General features: G+C 40.1%; 1 protein-coding gene across 46 annotated transcripts in view; it reads left to right on the forward strand.

Moving 5' to 3' along the window:
- The window catches only part of ank3b (ankyrin 3b), a 171,185-nt gene extending 152,668 nt beyond the window's left edge, over positions 1 to 18,517 (forward strand). For 16 of the 46 annotated variants that reach the window (XM_079596437.1, XM_079596435.1, XM_079596440.1 and 13 more), the window contains 10 exons: positions 8,788 to 8,862; positions 9,187 to 9,318; positions 9,531 to 9,674; positions 11,785 to 12,463; positions 12,566 to 12,788; positions 13,722 to 13,808; positions 15,372 to 15,455; positions 15,582 to 15,719; positions 16,841 to 16,923; positions 17,710 to 18,517. In XM_079596437.1, the coding sequence (XP_079452563.1) occupies positions 8,788 to 8,862; positions 9,187 to 9,318; positions 9,531 to 9,674; positions 11,785 to 12,463; positions 12,566 to 12,788; positions 13,722 to 13,808; positions 15,372 to 15,455; positions 15,582 to 15,719; positions 16,841 to 16,906 (1,628 nt within the window). In that variant the 3' untranslated portion in view covers positions 16,907 to 16,923; positions 17,710 to 18,517. Of the gene's footprint in view, positions 1 to 1,477; positions 6,809 to 8,787; positions 8,863 to 9,186; positions 9,319 to 9,530; positions 9,675 to 11,784; positions 12,464 to 12,565; positions 12,789 to 13,721; positions 13,809 to 15,371; positions 15,456 to 15,581; positions 15,720 to 16,840; positions 16,924 to 17,709 lie in introns of those variants that run through there. The other 30 variants (XM_079596469.1, XM_079596462.1, XM_079596464.1 and 27 more) reach the window with 17 other exon arrangements.
- The last annotated feature ends 910 nt before the right edge of the window (positions 18,518 to 19,427 follow it).

Consider the following 19,427-nt stretch of genomic DNA (forward strand, 5'->3'; position numbering starts at 1 on the left):
GAACAGTCCACATGCTTGTTTTTTTAAAGTTTAGTTTGCATGTAAAATTTTGTATTTCAGTTGGTGTGCCGTGCTTGCCCTATGCTTGTGATATATTGTTTACTCTATTTGTTATTTTTACCCCCACTAGCAATAATTATATCTTGAAACATTCATAACATTTTACTTTGAGTGTCTTAATAATGCAGACTGTATGCAGTTTGACATCAAAGTAAAAATCATTTCCTTTTTTTTTAATTCCTGTTTACAAGTCTTGCTCCTTTTGGCTTTGTGATTGTGCAGAATAATTTAATGCATTTTTGAGGGAAATGCATGAAGACTCACAGATAGATTATCTCGGGTGCTTTCACACTTTGCACTGAATTGCCTGTCACTAAGGTTACTCAGATCTGCATGATGTGTGTGATATTATGAACTGTAGTCATTGTTAGCCTGCATTTGCCATAATATGTTTTTAGCTATAGCATAGGAACAAGGATGCTTTTTGTTTTGGAGCCTTCTGTTTTTGTCAAAATATACAAATTGGGGAAAGATCTTCTTTTTTTTTTAAGCAAACAGATAAAAGGCACTGCAGCAAATGAGGGTAGTCAGTCACAGGAGAATTTAGCACATCAAAAGTCAAAAGTGAAATTCTTTTACTCGGGTCGTGTGCATTTGTCTTGCCATTTTACGTTTTGTAGTTCATCATTTATGTCATCCTTCTGTGTGTGCGCGCTTTGTTGGCTTTCAGTTTTGTTTTGTAAACCCTTTGTGGGCCATGAATCTCTGTGGATCGTCTTTATTTTGGCTACATCCTCACCTTCAGTTCCATTTCACGTCATAAAACTGCTGTTCTACCTCCTTATAAGACGAACGCCACTGACCAATTTTTTCCTTCTGGTCTCTCTGTTTTCCCACCATTTTTTTGTTGATTTATGTTGGATTTTCATTTGTCTGTTTAAAGAAACAGTTGAACGAAGTACAACAAGAACACTGCCTGCTGGTTACGCTCACAAACCTGTCTTTTCAACAAGATCTTACCAGGCATGGTCGACTGCTCCTATTACCGTCCCTGGGCAAACAAAATGTGGACTGGGTTCCCTCTCCAGTTCACCTTCCAACACGCCATCTGCTTCGCCATTAAAGTCTGCATGGTCTATTTCCTCTGCTTCTCCAATCAAGTCCACCCTAGGAATGTCAAACGCTTCTCCTGCAAAATCAGTTAACGATGTAGCATCACCCATTAGAACATACAGATCTATGTCATCTCCAATAAAGACTGTGGTTCAACACCCCCAAAATCAAGTTCCAATTTCCTCCAGTCTCATGTCTTCACCGAGTAAAACTGGCACAGATCCTGTGTCCATTAAGGGGCTTGCTGCTTCATTGTCCTCAAGAGCTAACTTGATTTCTTCACCTGGATCCATGCTAGACAGAACTTTCACCACAGTGACCCAATCTGATTCTATAAAGTCGACCACAAATACATACACATCTTATTCCTTTAAATCTGCCCTGGCCCCCACAAGTATAGCAGTGTCCTCTCCTATTCGAAACATAGCAAGCTTGTCCTCTATTAAAACCACCACAGATGCAGCTAGGGGAACACTTATGTCATCGATTTCTTCATCAACGAAGTCTACAATAGCCAGTACTGAAACAATTCTGTTAAACGGATCCATTTCACCGAAAAAGTACCCCTCATCATCCTCTGCATCTTCCCGCCTGTTTTCAGGAGGGGCTTACAGCTTACAAGAAAGGATACAAGCCACAACACAAGCAGCTACGGCCAGTGTTGGTGCAGCCTTCAGTGAGGCTGAGAAAACATTTTACGCTGGCTCTATGTCAAACTATAGTGCGCTAAAATCTGTATCTTCACCTTTAAGATCAAACTTGTCAAGTTCTGTTTATGATTCCCTTAGATCTCCAGCCACCACAACGCCAATCTCATCCATTTCCATGTCTGTTCCAGTATTCTCCGTGGTCAATGTGCTCCCTGAACCCCAGGGGAAGAAAGTCCCAGACAAAACAACAATCACACCTCAGACACACACTCAAGCACAGCCCTCTACATCACGAATGAAACCCTCAAAGCCCTCGCTTTTCATTTCCCCAACAGTCCTCAAAGCAGCTGCCGCACCTACATTGGCATCCAGTCAAGAGATTCTTAAAGATGTGGCAGATATGAAGGATGATCTGATAAGAATGACTGCAATCTTACAAACAGACTCCTCAGCTGCAGCCAAGAGCTTCCACTCGCATGTTTCTAAAGAGTCCAAGATGGAGGACGAAGAACCTTTCAGTTTGGTTGAGAAAGTTAAAGAGGACCTCGTCAAAGTTAGTGAAATTCTCACAAAAGATGTCCTGAGTGAGGCTAAAAACTCAAGTAAAGAGAGGGCCTCAGAGGATGAATGGGAAGAGTTCTCCAAAGATGAAATTGAGGAGGCACGACAGAACGCCCTGCGATCCCTGCCAACATTTGAACCAACCCTTACTGTTGGGCCGCAGACAGTGTCAGACAAAGATCTCAATTTAGCTAAAGTGGTTGATTACTTAATTAATGATCTTGGTGCTAGTTCCCTCTCAAAAATAGCTGATGTAAAGAGCAGATATGATGAAATAAAGAAGGAAGGGGAGGAAAAACAGAAGCGCACCATGAAACCGGAGCACAAGCTCAAAATGCCACCCACAGGTATGCGGACCTCTCCCTCAGAGAAAGACTTAAGTAAATTAGCCGATTCCTATAGTGGCTCAGATGCTATCCTGGAATCTCCAGATGACTTTTCCCATGAACAAGATAAGAGTCCCCTTTCAGATAGTGGTTTTGAAACCAGAAGTGAAAAGACCCCATCTGCTCCTCAAAGTGCAGAGAGCACAGGGCCCAAACCCCCCTTCACAGATGTGCCAATTCCCCCTGTAATAACAGAAACCAGAACTGAGGTGGTTCACGTTATCAGGAGCTATGAACATCCAGAGGAGGTATGTGAGCCTCAAATGGATGAGGCAGCAGCTTTGAAGAATTCAGTTGAGCCTGAGCCAACAGTTAGCACAATCAAAGATAAGGTAAAGGCCTTGCAGATGAAAGTAAACTCTGAGGAGCTGGCATGCGTCAAAGAAGAAACTCATATTACCACTACAACTCGAATGGTCTACCACAAACCTCAACTGAAAGATGCTGGCTCTGACAGGATTGAAGAAACAATGTCAGTCCGAGACATAATGAAAGCTTTTCAGTCTGGAAGAGATCCTTCCAAAGAATTAGCAGGTTTATTTGAGCACAAAGCTGGCCAAGACACCATTAAAGGAGATGAATTATCCCCAAGGTTCCTTGAAAAAGACAAAAAGCCCAAAGTTGAGAGAATTATTGAGGTGCACATAGAAAAGGGCAACACAACTGACCCAACTGAAGTTATAATCAGAGAGACTAAAAAGCATCCAGAGTTTATATGCAAGGGTGGCCGAGGTCTCAAGGAGCTTGTTGAAAGGATTGATGGTGATTATGAGGTTCTTCAAGATGAGGAGGAACTTGCTGCTGAGGAATCACTGCCATTCTTCTTAGACACATCCAGAGTCAATACACCTGTCTCTCAAGAGGAAGAGAGTCGTCCCAGTTCAGCTCAGCTCATTGCAGATGAGTCATATAAAGCTTTAAAGCTTCTAAGCCAGCATTCTATTGAGTATCATGATGACGAGTTGTCTGATTTGAGAGGGGAGTCATACAGGTTTGCGGAGAAAATGTTGCTCTCAGAAAAAATAGACATATCACATTCTGATACCGAGGACTCAGTGGCAGACCAGTCACATAGCATAGCCACTGAGGTACAAGGGGCAGAAGGCATATATGGAGAAAAGGTAGCTGGCCACAGGAAGGAGTCCAAATTAAAGTCAGCAAGGGATTCATCAGACAAATCAGGTAAATATCCCCCACAAGATGAGCAATATGACAAAGTTACAGTATTACATTACACCACAGAACCTGGTAGCCCTAAACATGCAGTCTGGATGCGATTCACCCAAGACAAGCAGGACAGGAATAGAGAGAAACTCATTTATGAAGATAGAGTAGATCGGACCATTAAAGAAGCAGAGGAGAAATTGAGTGAGGTCTCTCAGTTTTTTAGAGACAAAACTGAAAAGTTAAATGATGAGCTCCAGTCCCCTGAGAAAAAGAAACCAACAAGACTTTCAAAAGAGACACGTTCAGGGTCAAGCTCAATGTGCAGCAGCCCTGAGAAAAAACAAATGAGTGCAGCTGAGGAATGGGACAAAGGCAGGCAGAAGATGTTTGGCAGTACAAACGAAAGAAAGAGTGCTAGTCTGCCAAACAGTCCTGAGAGACATATGCTGTCACAGTTCAGTGATGACAAGCCAAAACAGCAGAAAGACCCTCAGCAGGCAAAGGCAGGTGATGCAGGCCCCCCAGTCCCAATTAAGACTTCTAAAGTAAGTTCTTTTCGACAAAAGTTAGAAACAGAAGCACAGAAACAGGATAAGAATGTGCCTTTGACACAATCAAAACAGCCAGTTAAAAAACTGCCAGAAAGTAAATTACCAGTATATCAGTTTTTCGCTGGTTCAAAACCTTCAAAGGCTGATTCCACAGATGAAGGACAACCACCCTCTAGAAAACTAACAGAAACTGATAAAAGTAAAGTTGCCCCACAGAGTAGTAAAGCTCAAGGTCCTCCCAGTAGCAGTAGTACTGCTGTCTCAAAACAATCAGGTGAAAAATCTTTATTTGATAAATGTACCACATCAGATACTACTGTCAAAAGAGCCTCACTTTTTGAGAAGAATAGAGATCAAGAAATCAACAAAACTCAAGAGAGCTCTACTAAAGTGCAATCTCATGACATGAAAGATGAATACATTGCAGATAAGGATAGTGCAATTAATTATCTTAAAGAGCAGCAGTATTTAAAAAGTGGCATTAATAATGAGACGGCTAAAACAGCTTCCTTGTCTAAGGATGATATCAATAGGAATGACTTCCAGGTAAAGACCCTTAAGAAAAAGACAGAATCTCATATTCCTGTGAGAACATCATCAGCTTCTGCAGACCAAATTCAGTCAAAGAAGGTGAATCAAGACACATTAAGTAAATTAACTGAAAAGGGCCCATCACATATACCTACCTTGACCAAACCAAGGGTTCTGGGCCGTTCAGAGATGCAGAGAGAAGAATCTGCAACAAAGAAGTCTGAAGAAGTCTCTGTTGAAGGTAGAACAACAAGTGGTCTAAGTGACACTAGTTCAGTGGAAAAATTATCCACAGTTACAACAAGAGAAGGTTTCAAAGGGCTTAAAACTTTACCAGTCTATGTAAGTGTCCAAGTGGGGAAACAGGCTGACAAAGATATGGGAGGAGGAACAAATGGAACATTCAAAAAGATAGCTAGCTCAGAAAGTCGAACAATTTTTGCAGTTAAACAGAAACAGTCCACATCTCCGCAAGGCAGTCCAGATGATGACACCTTAGAACAGTTCTCTTTTATTGATAGCTCTGGCAAAAGTCCTATGACTCCAGAAACACCAAGCTCAGAAGAGGTCAGCTATGATCTTACCTCAAGAACCCCTGATCCATTTATTGCATTTATGCCAGGTATTGCAAGCCCAATAGCTGAGGTTTCAGAGGAGTCAGAAGATAGTGAACAAGGCAAAGCTATTTCTTTAAAAGAATCTGAACCAGAAAAAGAAGCCAATGGTAAACATGAAACTAAACATGAGACAAAAGACAAAAGAGTTGCATATATAGAGTTTCCTCCTCCACCACCCTTGGATTCTGATTCGTCACAGCCTGAGAAAAAATGGTCGACTCCTTCCTCAGAGGCTGAGACTGAAATGATGGAAGTAAATCTCCAAGAGGAGCATGATAAGCATCTTCTTGCTGAACCCATAATAAGAGTTCAGCCCCCATCTCCTGTACCCCCAGGAGCTAATGAAAGTGATTCAAGTGAGGAGGAATCCGTCTTTAAACCCATTCCAATAAAGAAATATACCTTTAAGATTGACGAGGATAAAGATTTGAAGAAAAGCCAATCAAACATCCATGACACGAATGGGAATGATAAAGAACCAGGGGAAAATGGTAGTGGAAAAGAAGAAGATTATGATTATGAACAAAATGGCAATGATCAGTCCATCACAGATTGCTCAATAGCAACAACTGCAGAGTTCTCTCATGACACTGACGCCACTGAGATTGACTCTCTGGATGGATATGAACTCCAGGATGAGGATGACGGCTTATGTGATTCTATTGCCAAACCATTTGGATTTTCCAATGAGAACAGAAAAGATATTTGGGCATCCGATAATATGTCTAGACCAAGTGATCGTTGCCAAAGTAAACTTGAAGTAATTCAAGAAGAATCACCAGCTGAGGACTGCAATAAGACCAAAGCTAAGTCTGATCCCTCAAACAAAAAGAATGCAAAGGACAGTGAAAATGATGGAAAACAATCTGATCAAGGATTGTCAGACACTTACTTTAGTTACAAGCTTGATGAGGAGTTTAATACTCCTTTTAAAACTGTTGCAACAAAAGGCTTTGATCCTTGGTCAAGCAAGGGAGGAGAAGATGAAGTAGTGGACGCTAGAATTAAAGATGATGAGCCCAAGCCGTTTGGGCTGGCAGTAGATGACAAGTCTACAGCAACGACCCCTGACTCAACTCCTGCAAGAACCCCAACTGATGAAAGCACACCAACTAGCGAACCTAACCCTTTCCCCTTCCACGAAGGGAAGATGTTTGAGATGACCCGCAGTGGTGCGATTGACATGAGCAAGCGGGATTTTGTTGAAGAGAGGCTGCAATTTTTTCAGATTGGTGAGCATACATTTGGAGGGAGGATAGGGGATGGGGTGAGAAAACCAAATGTAGTCACCTCAAATCCACAGATAGTTGAGAGAGCACAAATTAAGACAGAGGACAACACTGTTATATCATACAATATCATTCAGATATGCACTGACCACTCTGACACATCTCACGACATGGAGCCTCCCCCCTATTCAGAAGTCAGTTCTTTATGTTCTTCTTTTAAGATAGGACTTAAATCTTCCAATGTTGAAAGGAGAGATTTTGTTTGTGTAGACTGGGATAGTTCTCAAGGTCAAACACCAGAGACTGCACATCAAATAGGACCAGAAACCTGTAGAACAAGCAAGTACAATCAAAGGACAGACTCGTCGAGGGCAGAGCCGCAAGCACACCTCCAAACAACTTGCAATAATTCCAGAAATTGCAGTAATAATGCTAATCTTGAGGCCTTAAATGCTAGAACTCATCGCTCACTGCAAAGCAGTGTACAACCTGAACAGCTGTCAATGTCTGAGCCTTGTTCAGTTCAAGTAATAAACAAATATGAGTATTCAGTCAGAAAGAACACTGGTACTTTCAGAGATGACAGTATAGAGAATAATGATGTCATCTCCCAGTGCAAAGACATTAAAGGAAAGCCACCAAAGTCTAGGTTGCCGGTAAGAATTCCTCATCCACCACTAGGTTGTAAAAACGATCGAACATCTTCGAGACCTATTCAGAAGATTAGACAGGTAGCCAGGAGTCGATTAGATCCATTCCCAGATGTGAAGCCTAAATCTAGCATCCCAATGATGAAGGTCAAAAATGTTAGTTCCTCACCAGTGGGGAAATGTAGGACTACAACAATGGCCAAACTAAAAGTTAAAGCACAGCCAACCGAAGCGATAACCATCAACAAAAGATCAAAAACCGGTCCAGTCACTAGATCAGGCAGTAAATGTGGTCAGAAGACTTTACGTGAGGTTGGCAAAAGTTCTAATAGTCATTCAATACCTAGTAGCACAGTGAAGTTGGTGGACTGTCTTTCCAGTAAAGAGAAAGAGATGCAGGTATATGATAAGGATGGAGAAAGCAGCACATCAAGGAACACATCTTTGTCAGAAGCATCGCAACCCTCCAGTACATCCAGGTCTGCTAGAGACGTGAGGTCACAGGTTGAGCAGTCCGGCAGAGACAGGAGGAGGAGGAGTAGGAGGAGGACTGATGGAGGTGAAGGCAGTCAGGGTGCTGGGCCTCAAGTGGCCCCCTGCGTGGAGATCGAGCCTAGTTTGTAAAACTTTCCACTTGTATGATCTTAGTTGCATGAGCCGTTGTGGTTGTCTGTGGTGTGAGCTGACTGTAGATGTCATCTTTGTCATTTGTCATTTTCTCTCTCTTTGTGTACTTGTGTACTGGTCTCTAACCCTGTCTTCAGATCTCTTTCTATGGATAAGTCCGTTTTAATGTAGCATGCCAGTGTTAGTGGGTTGCTGGCCATTTTAATTGGTTTCTAGTTCTTGTAAAGTGCTAAGGAAGCCTGTCAATCTCGTGAGCCCACACAGACACAGAGTCCTAGCACAGCAATGAAGATGCCGCATGTTCAGTTTCATATGATACTGTGAATTCACGTTTGAACCTCTGCTGTAGCTGTAGAGACATTTAAATTGACGTCTTTATTTGTGATTCATTTGTTTCTGGTAAGATTATACTGTCAGAAGGTTTTAAACATTTCTTGTTAGATTGATAGGATGCATTCTTCACAAATCTAACATCTTAAAACCACTGACATATTAATTGACTATATCAAAATATTTTATAACTCTTTTCTGAACAATGTCCCCCAACCTATAATTTGATATGGCCCACGTATGCCAAAATCTCTCTAAAACTTTTAATTATCTTTGCTTCATCATAATAGGGTTGTCTGCTTTACTACTTTTCTAACTTCTCTGAATAACATACGTTTTGAAAGATTTTCATGACTTTCCATTTTCTGCTCTCAGGCCCTCAGAGCCCCTGTGAAAGAACAGATTTGCGTATGGCTATTGTGGCGGATCATCTTGGTCTAAGTTGGACTGGTAAGAAATGACACCACCTAGAGGACAAAGTGTTACATAACCACCTTGGCACATATATACTCTACTTGTTTATATATCTGTAATAATGTATGTAAAGTAATTTATTGAAGTACTGTAATTTATATCACATTTTTAGGACTAAATGCAATTTTTTTTTACATTGTTGCGGACATATGGCTTTGCCTTTTGTTGTTGGTTCTTAAAGCATCGGTGCTGCTGTGATCAGTAGGGTGTGCCGTCTGCAGTCACTGCAGTACTGCGCACATGTGTACGGGGGAGTGGTAAAGACAGAGGAGTTGTTCATCTATTTTTAATGTGTTGCAGAGCTGGCCAGGGAAATGGAATTTTCGGTTGATGAGATAAATCACATCCGTGTGGAAAACCCCAACTCATTGACAGCTCAGAGTTTCATGCTATTAAAGAAATGGGTTAACCGAGATGGTAAAAATGCTACAAGTAAGTATGCCTATGGACTACATATTTTCTGAATGAGGGTTAATCATATGGAAGGGAGAAGGGTGGGTAAGGTGTGGGCAGGGACAGAAACTTCTGCATCCAAATCGTTTTCTCAGCCATTATACAAGAAATAACTTTGTTTATAATTTAAAGGCATAATTTATTTTAGCTGATATGTGCAACCATGAAAATATTTTCTTTTCTCCTTTTAGCGGATGCCTTAACTACAATCCTGACTAAGATCAATCGGTTGGATATTGTGACATTGCTGGAAGGGCCGATATTTGACTATGGTAACATTTCAGGCACAAGGTGTTTTGCAGATGATAGCGCAGTTTCCCAGGAGCAGGCTGATGGTAAAGTTTAGCCCCATCTACCTGAACTCTACTTCTCTATGTCTCTCACAAATCTGTAGATTCATAGAACCATCATGGCAAAACACTTATTGCTCTAAATTTAAACCCAGTATAAACTTAAACTCAAGTTTAAGTTTAAATCTCAATCTTCCTTTCTAATCAGTTAGATTCACCAATTATCAACACTGTTATTTCCCAGCCTGGTATTGGACCAGTCAGGGATCAGTGTGAACATATATATAGAGTTATTATGATTGTATGTTTGTATGAAAGCATTAATGCATGCAGCAATGGGAGACACATGACATGACAAGATAATGCTGAATCAAAACTTAATCCCATCTCAATAATAGTATTACACAAGTTATTTTTTTTTAATTAATTTTCACCATAGATAAATAATTATGTATAAACTACAGTATGAGTAATAACGATTCAGTCTCTTAGCCCTCTCACTCTAATTAAATACTTAAATACTAATTAAATATTGTTTTTATACTTATAATCAGTGTCTATACGTTTTGATAATGTGGTATTCAGATTTTTACATTAGTTGTTTGTTTGTAATGTTCTGATTTTTTAGAGCTAATTGATTTGGTTCATGGTTTGAAACTCTTTAAGTCCACGGGTTCGCCTGGCAAAACTCCTGTCAGATCCTGTCAAAATGTGGGACATTTATTATTGTGCTCTATTGTGCTCTATCTGCTAAGGCCTTATAACCTATTTGTGCGATGTATCTGATGGGTTTAAGATTTGATTCGTACAGGATTAAGATAAAGATTATGTTTATGTGTATACAAAGTATACTCCACAATACAATAGCAACTAACTATTAGCAATAGTGCTCTGATTTTCTCTACTCTGTTTTCTCACTATACTTTCTGAGATATTAAACATACATGAAAACATAATAATATCCAACCTGCTTTTACAGCATGATTGCCTTAATGTTTCTCTCTGTGTAGTGCTAATGAATAATGATCATACAGTAGTTTGGAAGCTTTATCGATAGCATGGCTCTGGCTACTATGGAATGTCTGCTTGCTGTCAAGCTGCCTGATCCTTCAGTATCCCAGAATCCTCTGAACCTTCCTGATAGAGTGCTTCTGCTTCAAATACAGACCAGCTGCTTCTCCACTGCCCACCAATTCTTTCATAGCAACAATTTTGCCTCATTTCAAAGCGCAGCTCTGTAGCATAGTTTATCTTTCTGTGCTGTAAATCAGTGCTAGCTCTTGCTTCAGCTCTTCACTCATGCTATGGTAACTCACTCTGTTATTAACATTGCATTCTTATCTTCATATAGCAAAATCATCCTCATAAGTCTTATGTTTCTAACACTGTTCAACATCTTATCTTGTCTTGCTCCATTTTTCTGCAACCTGGTGTCCATGATAGTTTCTACTGTCCCTACTTCATCTATGTCCTTTGTATCTCATATCCCTAAAGAGTTGACCAAACAATCTCAGTCTGTTTCCTCTTCCTCATCAACATCACCCATCTTTCTCCATTTACGTCAGGACCCCACTGTTCCAGAACTTTATATTTAGTGTTGTAATTATCTGCCTTTGAAAATTACATGGTGAACTATAAGATATCTATAACTATACTAATTATACTATATGTTGCTTACCTTTATGGTATACTTGTAATGGAATATTCTGGGTTCACTTATTTTCTATCGGCCATCTTGGGTATCCTCTCGACTACCACAGAAAATAACTTTTCCCTGAGTTTGTTTGTGAAAACAAATAATCCATATACAATAGGAGTCTGTGGGGCAAGTGTACCACAAGCTTTAACAGGTGAAATATGAAGCTTGGATTTTTGCTAAATCACTTAAATCTATTGTTAAATAAACATGTTTGTTATTTGAGTTGTAAAGTTATCTAAATTTTACGGTGGGACTACTCTAGTTGGAGGAACTTCTGCAAATAACCCAGAATATTCCTTAAAAGTCATACAGTTAGGGCGTATTAAATTCAGAAAACCACCCTAACACCAACATGCTCCTCCATGACATTTTCAAAGGCCTCTGTCATAACATCTGTTGCTGTGGCGTTGTGCACAAGTGGTGTTCGTCTCCATCTCACTGTGTTGTGTCACTCAGGTTACCACAACATTGAGCTGGAGCTCAAGAGTCCCTCAGAGCTGACCTATGAGCCCCCTACCCCTCTTCACCAGGATGATTTCTTTAGCGATGACAGTAGGCTAAACTTCTCCTTTAGTGCCCCTGTTAGACCCAGTGAACTGTCCTTGCCAACCACTAGTGGCTCAGTGTCTACAGATACCAAGCCGCCTACTGTCATGGCAGAGGACACCTCTATTGGAGGTCGAGAGTCTGTTAGCCAAGAGGATGGGTCAGCTGAAGATGACCTTGGTGTCAGCCACAAATCTGTTGCCCCCACAAAACAACGTGACAGTGAGGAAACCTCCAAAGAATCAGATGTCTTCCCAAACTGGCCAGTAAAAGAGCAGCAGGAACCTAAGATGCCTGTTTGTGCCTCAGCCAGTGAAGCTCCTGGAGAGAGTGGAAAGTCTGGGTTTGATGAAGAGATGACCCAAGAGAAGATAATGTCTCTCTTGGAGAACATTAAGTTGGAGGAAGGCTCAGAGGATGAGGAGATGACTGATGAGAGGCTGCAAGCAATCCTCTCCCAAGTGCAGCAAGCAGAAAAAGACATGTCTTCAATTTCAGGTCTGCAGAGTGAGACATCCGGTGCAAACGTGAAGACGTCAACTTCTGGCCAAGGACTGGGTGCTGATAAACAAGGGCAAAGAGAGTTCAGGTACTGTGACCTCTATTAACAAACTGTAGTCATCTTATTCCACAAGCTCAGCAGGTTCGGTATCAATCAAGTAATGTATTTTAAACTTCAATGCATCCACAGCCAAGAGCCAATGTCCTCAACACCTGGAAAGCAAGCTGAGAAGCAAAATGGAGAACATCAATTACTCCAAGCCCAAGCTGTCTTATCACCAGACGCAAGTGAGTCTTTCAGCAAACCAAAGGGCAAAGCAAGGAAAGACTCTGGACGAGAGGAAGTGAGCAGTGAGGCTCTGGAGGACAGAGGACCAAACCACAGGGAGGAGGTTTCCGAGCCTAAAGTCCAGGTACAGTGTTCTTTTAGAGACCTTGAAAAAAGTACACCAATGCTCTGTAGATAGTGTAACATAGATAAACCAAGTTTGTAACCAAGCATACACTCACATGGTTTAGGGTGTCTCGATCTGCCCGTTTGTCCAGAACTAAGTACACTGCCCAGGGATTCGGCTATTTCTTTTGGGCTCTTCTTTTGTGAAAGTTACAATGCACTGTACAAATTTTCACTTTATTATTTTACTACAATTGTCACTAGGTCTTCTCTGGTCTCTGAAGTATCAAGGTGCAAAGAAGATGCACACTAAGCAATGTAAATATTACCAAAAAGATGTTGGTTGCAGCAATACAAGCTAAGGCAGAATGTGCAACCTTGTAATCGTGTAACGGGTAATTAAGTATTCAATGTCCTAGTATTTAGTAGATCAAAACTTTTGCAAGTACCTGAATCACACCATAGGGAATTAGGAAGTGGATTGAGACACACCTTCAATGCTCATAGTAATTCAGGGAACTTCTAACGATATTTCTTTTAAAAAGTACATTTATATGCACAGATGGGCTAACAGACCTAGACAATGGTAGCTTGGCTTTTTCCAGCATGTATACACATTGAATTAGACTACAATTGGCCTTGGTATTTTGCGCTTGATGTATGATGTATTGTATTTAATACTTGAATTACTTGATTACGCATCAAAGCTATCATGTATACGTGGACAGACTGTAGCTCGACTATGCAAAAAACCGAAACACTTTAGATTGATTATAACTGCACATGTAAACGTGAATATGTTCTCCATTGAAAGAAATGATAACCATTATCAAGGCTGGGTCACCATCAATTCTTGAGATTTGTAACTTGAAGAATATTAGTTGATGGTCTGAAGCGTTTCATATGAGCTGGATTGCTCATTCACTGCTGTAATGTGCTGACCTGACTCTAGCAGGAAGCGCGTAGAGATAATGAATACAGCTCTGATGAGGAAGAGACTGTCACCACCAGAGTGTATCGCCGGAGAGTGATTCTGAAGGTACTATGAGTGGAACTCTTGCAGTTTTGGGCCGGTTTGTGTGCTACAAATATTGCGTGGGCTTAAGTCTGTGTGCTAAGAGGGAATGAAGTGATTAGCACACTTCCACTTTTCATGAAGAAGTTGCTGTGATTTCTGAAGTGTTTATGTCTCTCTTATCATGTTTTTTTTTCTTTCGTCTTTTAATTTTCTTCTTTATTTTTATTAAAGATAGGGTAGGCTATTTTGGTGGGGCTAGCAATAGCAAGCTAGCCTTGAAAGCATAAGATCGCACCCTCCCTTCAAAGTGCTCTTCAAAGCCACGCCTCCTTCAAAACATGTGAATGCGCACAGCTGAGTCTGCAAAACGTTAAGTTACATTGTAGCCAGGTTTGTTATTCAGTGAAGAAGGAGGCAGGAACCAGCGAACGTTAAAACACTTTCTTTCATCATAAACACAAAATGAAAGTAAAGCGGTAGCCCCTCAAGGACGACTGCTGCATTAAAATATAATAAAACAGCATAAAATAGTCCAGGCCTGGTCCTCTCTCTTTCCCTGCCGTTGCTCCTCCTTTAATGCTCCCAAAGCTCCTCTGTGAGAAACTCAAGACCGGTGCGGCGCGCAGGTTACGCTCATTAACACTCGGGTCACCGGCCTCGCACTGTTCCCACGGCTCTTGGCTTCGTCCTGCTTGCCACATACCTCATGTCTAAAAGGACATAACATTACAATAATAATGGACGTAACCAACTGAAAAACTGTTACCGATTCATTTGCATAGTGTTGCCTTAGAAATGCATAAATCTGAATCTGAAGACATCATGGGTTGCCATCCATTAATTACTGTAATTCTGGCGTGAACACAACATAACTTGTTGTTTTGGTTCAGGAGAAACTGTAAAAGGTAGATACTGTTTGTTTGCGGCGCTCTGGTAGGACATCCTATCATTGCATTCGGACCGAATTAAATAAATGGACGGACATTTTTTGGTCCTGAGACTTCCACAGAAGATATATGTAAACAAAATTATAATTTTTAGACCACTTCTATTATTGATTGCTATTAGGAGTTTCAACCAGTCTAACAAAAAGCTTTTATGTAAAACATTGCCTACCCTACCTTTAATTGAATGTGCTTGCTAAAGCATCACTACTAATACTTCATATTTATATTCGCTACATATTGATACCTCATTTTGTGCATCTTGATTTTACAGATTTGGTTTTACCAAACCAAATTTTGAAAACATTGATTATAAAAAAAAAAACTTTACAGGATTCGTTTAAAGAGTGGTGCTTTTGGCATGTCATTTGAAAGATAAGCCCACATAAGACAATTAGCTCATGCTGTTTACTTTTTTTTGTGTGTGTCTGTAGTGAGGACGTTGTCATCAGCATGTTTGGTTTGAATCTTTATTTTCTTAAACCAAAAAACATCTCTCTCTGTTTTTTTAGCCTAATGAAATTGAAATGACAACGCTTTCTAGATGTCCTCACAGACCCTGTGTGTGTGCGTGTCTGAGTCAAAGATCAAAACAAAGTAAAGAATCTGAAATGTCTCATCATGCATCCCACCTCTGTAGGGTGATCAGGCCAAAAACATCCCTGGTGAGACAGTAACAGAGGAGCAGTACACGGACGAAGATGGAAACATAGTCACCAGAAAAGTAATGTCCATCCCCACCCCTAGCAGTGTCACCATCTCCTCACTTTACCACATCTGTTCTCTTCCCACTGTCCCCGTGTCGGTATAAACCAGTACCATGAGTCGTGACTTTACCCCCTTCTCTTAGGTCACCCGTAAAGTGGTGCATCGTACAGCTGCTGTTGAGGAGAAAGGCAGGAGAAAGCGTGGGAAGCGTTCCCGGCAGGCCAGTAGGGCCGAGCAGGAGGAAGAGGGGGGCCCCGGGCCCCACAGAGTGCACACTGAGGTTGGATTCGTGTGCAGTGCTGATGCTAATGCTAGTGTAGGCCTGCATTGTGCAAAACGTGTTGTATTAGGAATCTAACCCAAGATTTTGGTTTGAAGTGGCTTCATTAATGGAAACCTGATCTGTGTTGATTGATTTGCTGTGTTCCCTTGCTGTGAGTGTGCAGCCACGCACTTGTAATGTTGTTCCCACACAGAACAAAAAACATTCAGAAGAGAAAGCAGACTCAAAAATGTGTGGGGTTGAATCAGCGAAACAGTTTCAGCTGGAGTCCATCCGCATGTCCATTGATTTTCAGCTGAAGCTGAAACTGATTAAATTAGGCTGCATCCTAAAACAATCGAAAGTGAAAAATAAATGACTTTCCAGACATAAAGAAGGCAATAGAGGCTATGCATTAAAAAATATATAGATTTTTTTCTCATGAGCATGACTTACTTTTCATAATAAAAGCTACAGGTATCTTGACAAAGCTAGTTTATCTTAAGTCATCTTACAAAATCAAATTAGCCAAAAATATAACAGTATTGCATGGCATATCTATAGTTCAGTCATGAAACTGAACTAGGCTAATTGGCCTCTTGTGATCTTGCAGCCAATGAGATTGCTTGCTCAACATTTAAAGTGTCTGGTGTTCAGTATTTGCTGTAGTCTAGTCCTGCAGCGTGCTATCAAAGTTCCTCCGAAACCCTCTACCTCCCCCAGCTCCACCTGCCTACATCTGCTGCGGGATGTGTATTAATAAATATTAATTACACAAATTAAATATTTTTTATAAATATACAGCATTTTTTATTATATTTTTTAAATATTTTTTTTTGTATATATATACAAAATATAGAAATGTATTTTTATAAAAATGTATTTGTAAAGAATGACACTGATTAAACGTAAGACTGACTGCACAGGTGGTGTTCTGCTCATGTGACTGTAAGCTCTATAAAAATAGGAGAGGGAACATTGTTGATGTGTCCTGGGACTAATTTCATTGATTTCTTTTATAGAGTTTGCTTGTGCTACCATGGATGGGCTTTGGAAACAGTAACCCTGCAGACACTGTGTTGTGTGACGGCTCTTTTAGAGTCATCTCTAACATGCTTTATCTGCCTCTGTCATTTCAGGCTGGAGGAGGAGTGAAGGGCAAAAAGAAGGAAGGAAGACAAAGGGAGGAAAAGGGTCAATCGTAACAGTTGTGCTCTTTTTGGTAAGCCCACAGGCATAAAACTAGAAAGGTCAGTGGAAGTCAATGGGTAGAAAGCAGAGCAGAGTAGAATCCTGCCAGATCAGGCGGTAGATTTGTGTGTAGTCATCAACACAATAGTCACCAGAGAAATGTGCTTTGTTACAGCGATTTTTCCAGTAGACCGCAGCCCACTGATGACATGCAGACACAGCAAATTTAGTCCATGCAGTTGTTCTCTTGATAGTACTGTCTAGAGCTCTAGACCAAGACAAAGTGTTTTGAAGGGACATTTGGGTCTTGCGTTGTGAATTCGCACATTGACTTGACGTTAATGTCAACATGAAATTTAATTAATTCAACTTTTTTTTTTTGTTGACTAATGTTTGCTTCAATTTAATTACTGGCCAAGAAACAGTGCAGGATCATATTTTACTTCATAATATGTCTTTCTTCTACTCTTTCCAAATCCTAAAGCTTTTTTTTTCTTTCTTTTTTTGCATGATTAAATTAGATTTTGAATCTTCTATTTTCACTGTATTCTCAGATGTTTGGAACTGTATATATTCAGTGCTTCCCGCATATTTTCATTTTTTATCTTTAGATTTTGAGGTGAAATTCTGAATTTTTAATGCACCTCTGCAATGTATATCAAAAGGCATTTCTTGAAGGGATAGTTTGCCTAAAATTGAAAATGACGCAGGCTTGAGCACCCAGCATATGGGGAAGTGTGATCAAAATGTTCTTGGTTATCATATAATGTCACTTCTTCAAAAAATATAATTTCTTTCTTTTTGTCCTGTATTTCAGATTTGAAAGTGTTTCGAAACCATTTTCCTGGGAGAAAGGTCACTGGAAACGCACACAAGGTCAGGGGACGAGGAACGTGTGTCTGCAGCTTTCATAAAAACAAATGGTTTTCAGCCAGACGACTTTTGATTTCGCATGAGCATGAAAAAAAAAAAAAAACGTGTTTCTGTCAATAATGGCTAATGGTCGAGAAGACATTGTTGGTGCGACGTTTCAATCGACTGGGGAGGGGGGCGTCCGATGCGAGACGCTCCACGGCAGCGCTCAAGCACTTCCGTGACCAAAGAGTCCACGAAACATATTGCTGGTTGACAGAAATGGAGGGACTTGTTTGAATCACCTTCAACACTCGCCTTACTTTTTTTTCCCTCTCGGACACATAATGTCGGGGTGTATAATGCTGTTGGAGCTTAGGATGTATATAAATTGCACTGTATAAATTCGAAAGTGGGTCACAATATTGTTAATGCACTGGCAAGTGTGTAGGAATGAACTACCAATTCTGATTCCAATTTTAAGGGAACGCTTCACATGCACTTGTATAATTATTAGCAGAAAATGTTTGTAAATGAAAAAAGCCAGCTTGATTTTAACAACTGATATTTCTTTTAAACCTACTGCGGCTCTCAGTGGTACGGACATTGGAGCAGCTGTAGTTTTGTTCAAAGAGAGAGTACTAATATTTTCATGCATGTGATTCACTTTATTTTGATTTTTTTTAAACGGCATAACACACAAGAGAAGGGGGAATGATGTTCTGTACGTGTACACTCACAGCCTTGCTAATGCTTACCTTTCTTTTTTTTTTTAACAAAGATGACAGTATCACACCACCACTGACTCATTGTTCAGCTTCACTAAAACACACTGTGTCCCGTCACATCACAGCGCCGGTTTCCCTATGCAGTTACAGATAGTGACAGTTACTGAAATCCGAATGCTCACCGGAATGCGTCATGTGGACTGCCGTGATGCACTTTTAACTGTTCTCGTGTGTGTGTTGGCTCGAAGATGTAGAAGTCTTTCTGTCAGCCTGTCATTTGTAATCATTCTAGCAGTGTTTTACTACTTTTCAAGGCTGCTGTGGTTTTGGGGAAAATTTTACTCTGGTTTTTGGTGCATTATTGAGAAAAATCACCCAAGCATTAATGGATGATAAATCTGGTAACAAACATATGTATGGGAAAAAAAAGCATACACTGGATGATCAAATTAATTATTTAAGCTTATAATAAATTGTGTTCAAACCCTCAATGCGTTTTCTTTCTTTTTCAACATTAACGTTTACATGGGGGAATCTCATAATGAAAGTCATGTGGCATATCCATCATTCAAGATATTGACATAAAATATAAACACATAAAATATTATTTTCATTATAATTAAGCACATTTCCCCCACACATTACTCATTGGTGTAATGCAGTAATAACAATCATCCTGTTCAGTGTTTTAATTTTGTACAAATGCAGCCCTATAATAATATTTACATAGAATTGTACTGAACAAATACTGTATACTTTACAATTTATTTAACTTTTTTTCTTAACAGTAGGCATTCAACATTTGAGAAAGTGTGGTCAAAATGGTTTTGGTTGACATAATGTCTTAAAACATCTAAATGTTCTCAAAAGTTGGATTAAACTGCTTGATTTGGATTACTTTTAAAATCTCTATGAACTTTTTTGCAGCTTGAATATTTTAGTTCTGTGACTTTCA

Source organism: Phoxinus phoxinus (genome assembly GCF_949152265.1).
Source record: "Phoxinus phoxinus genome assembly, chromosome: 21".
Classification (NCBI taxonomy): Eukaryota; Metazoa; Chordata; class Actinopteri; order Cypriniformes; family Leuciscidae; genus Phoxinus; species Phoxinus phoxinus.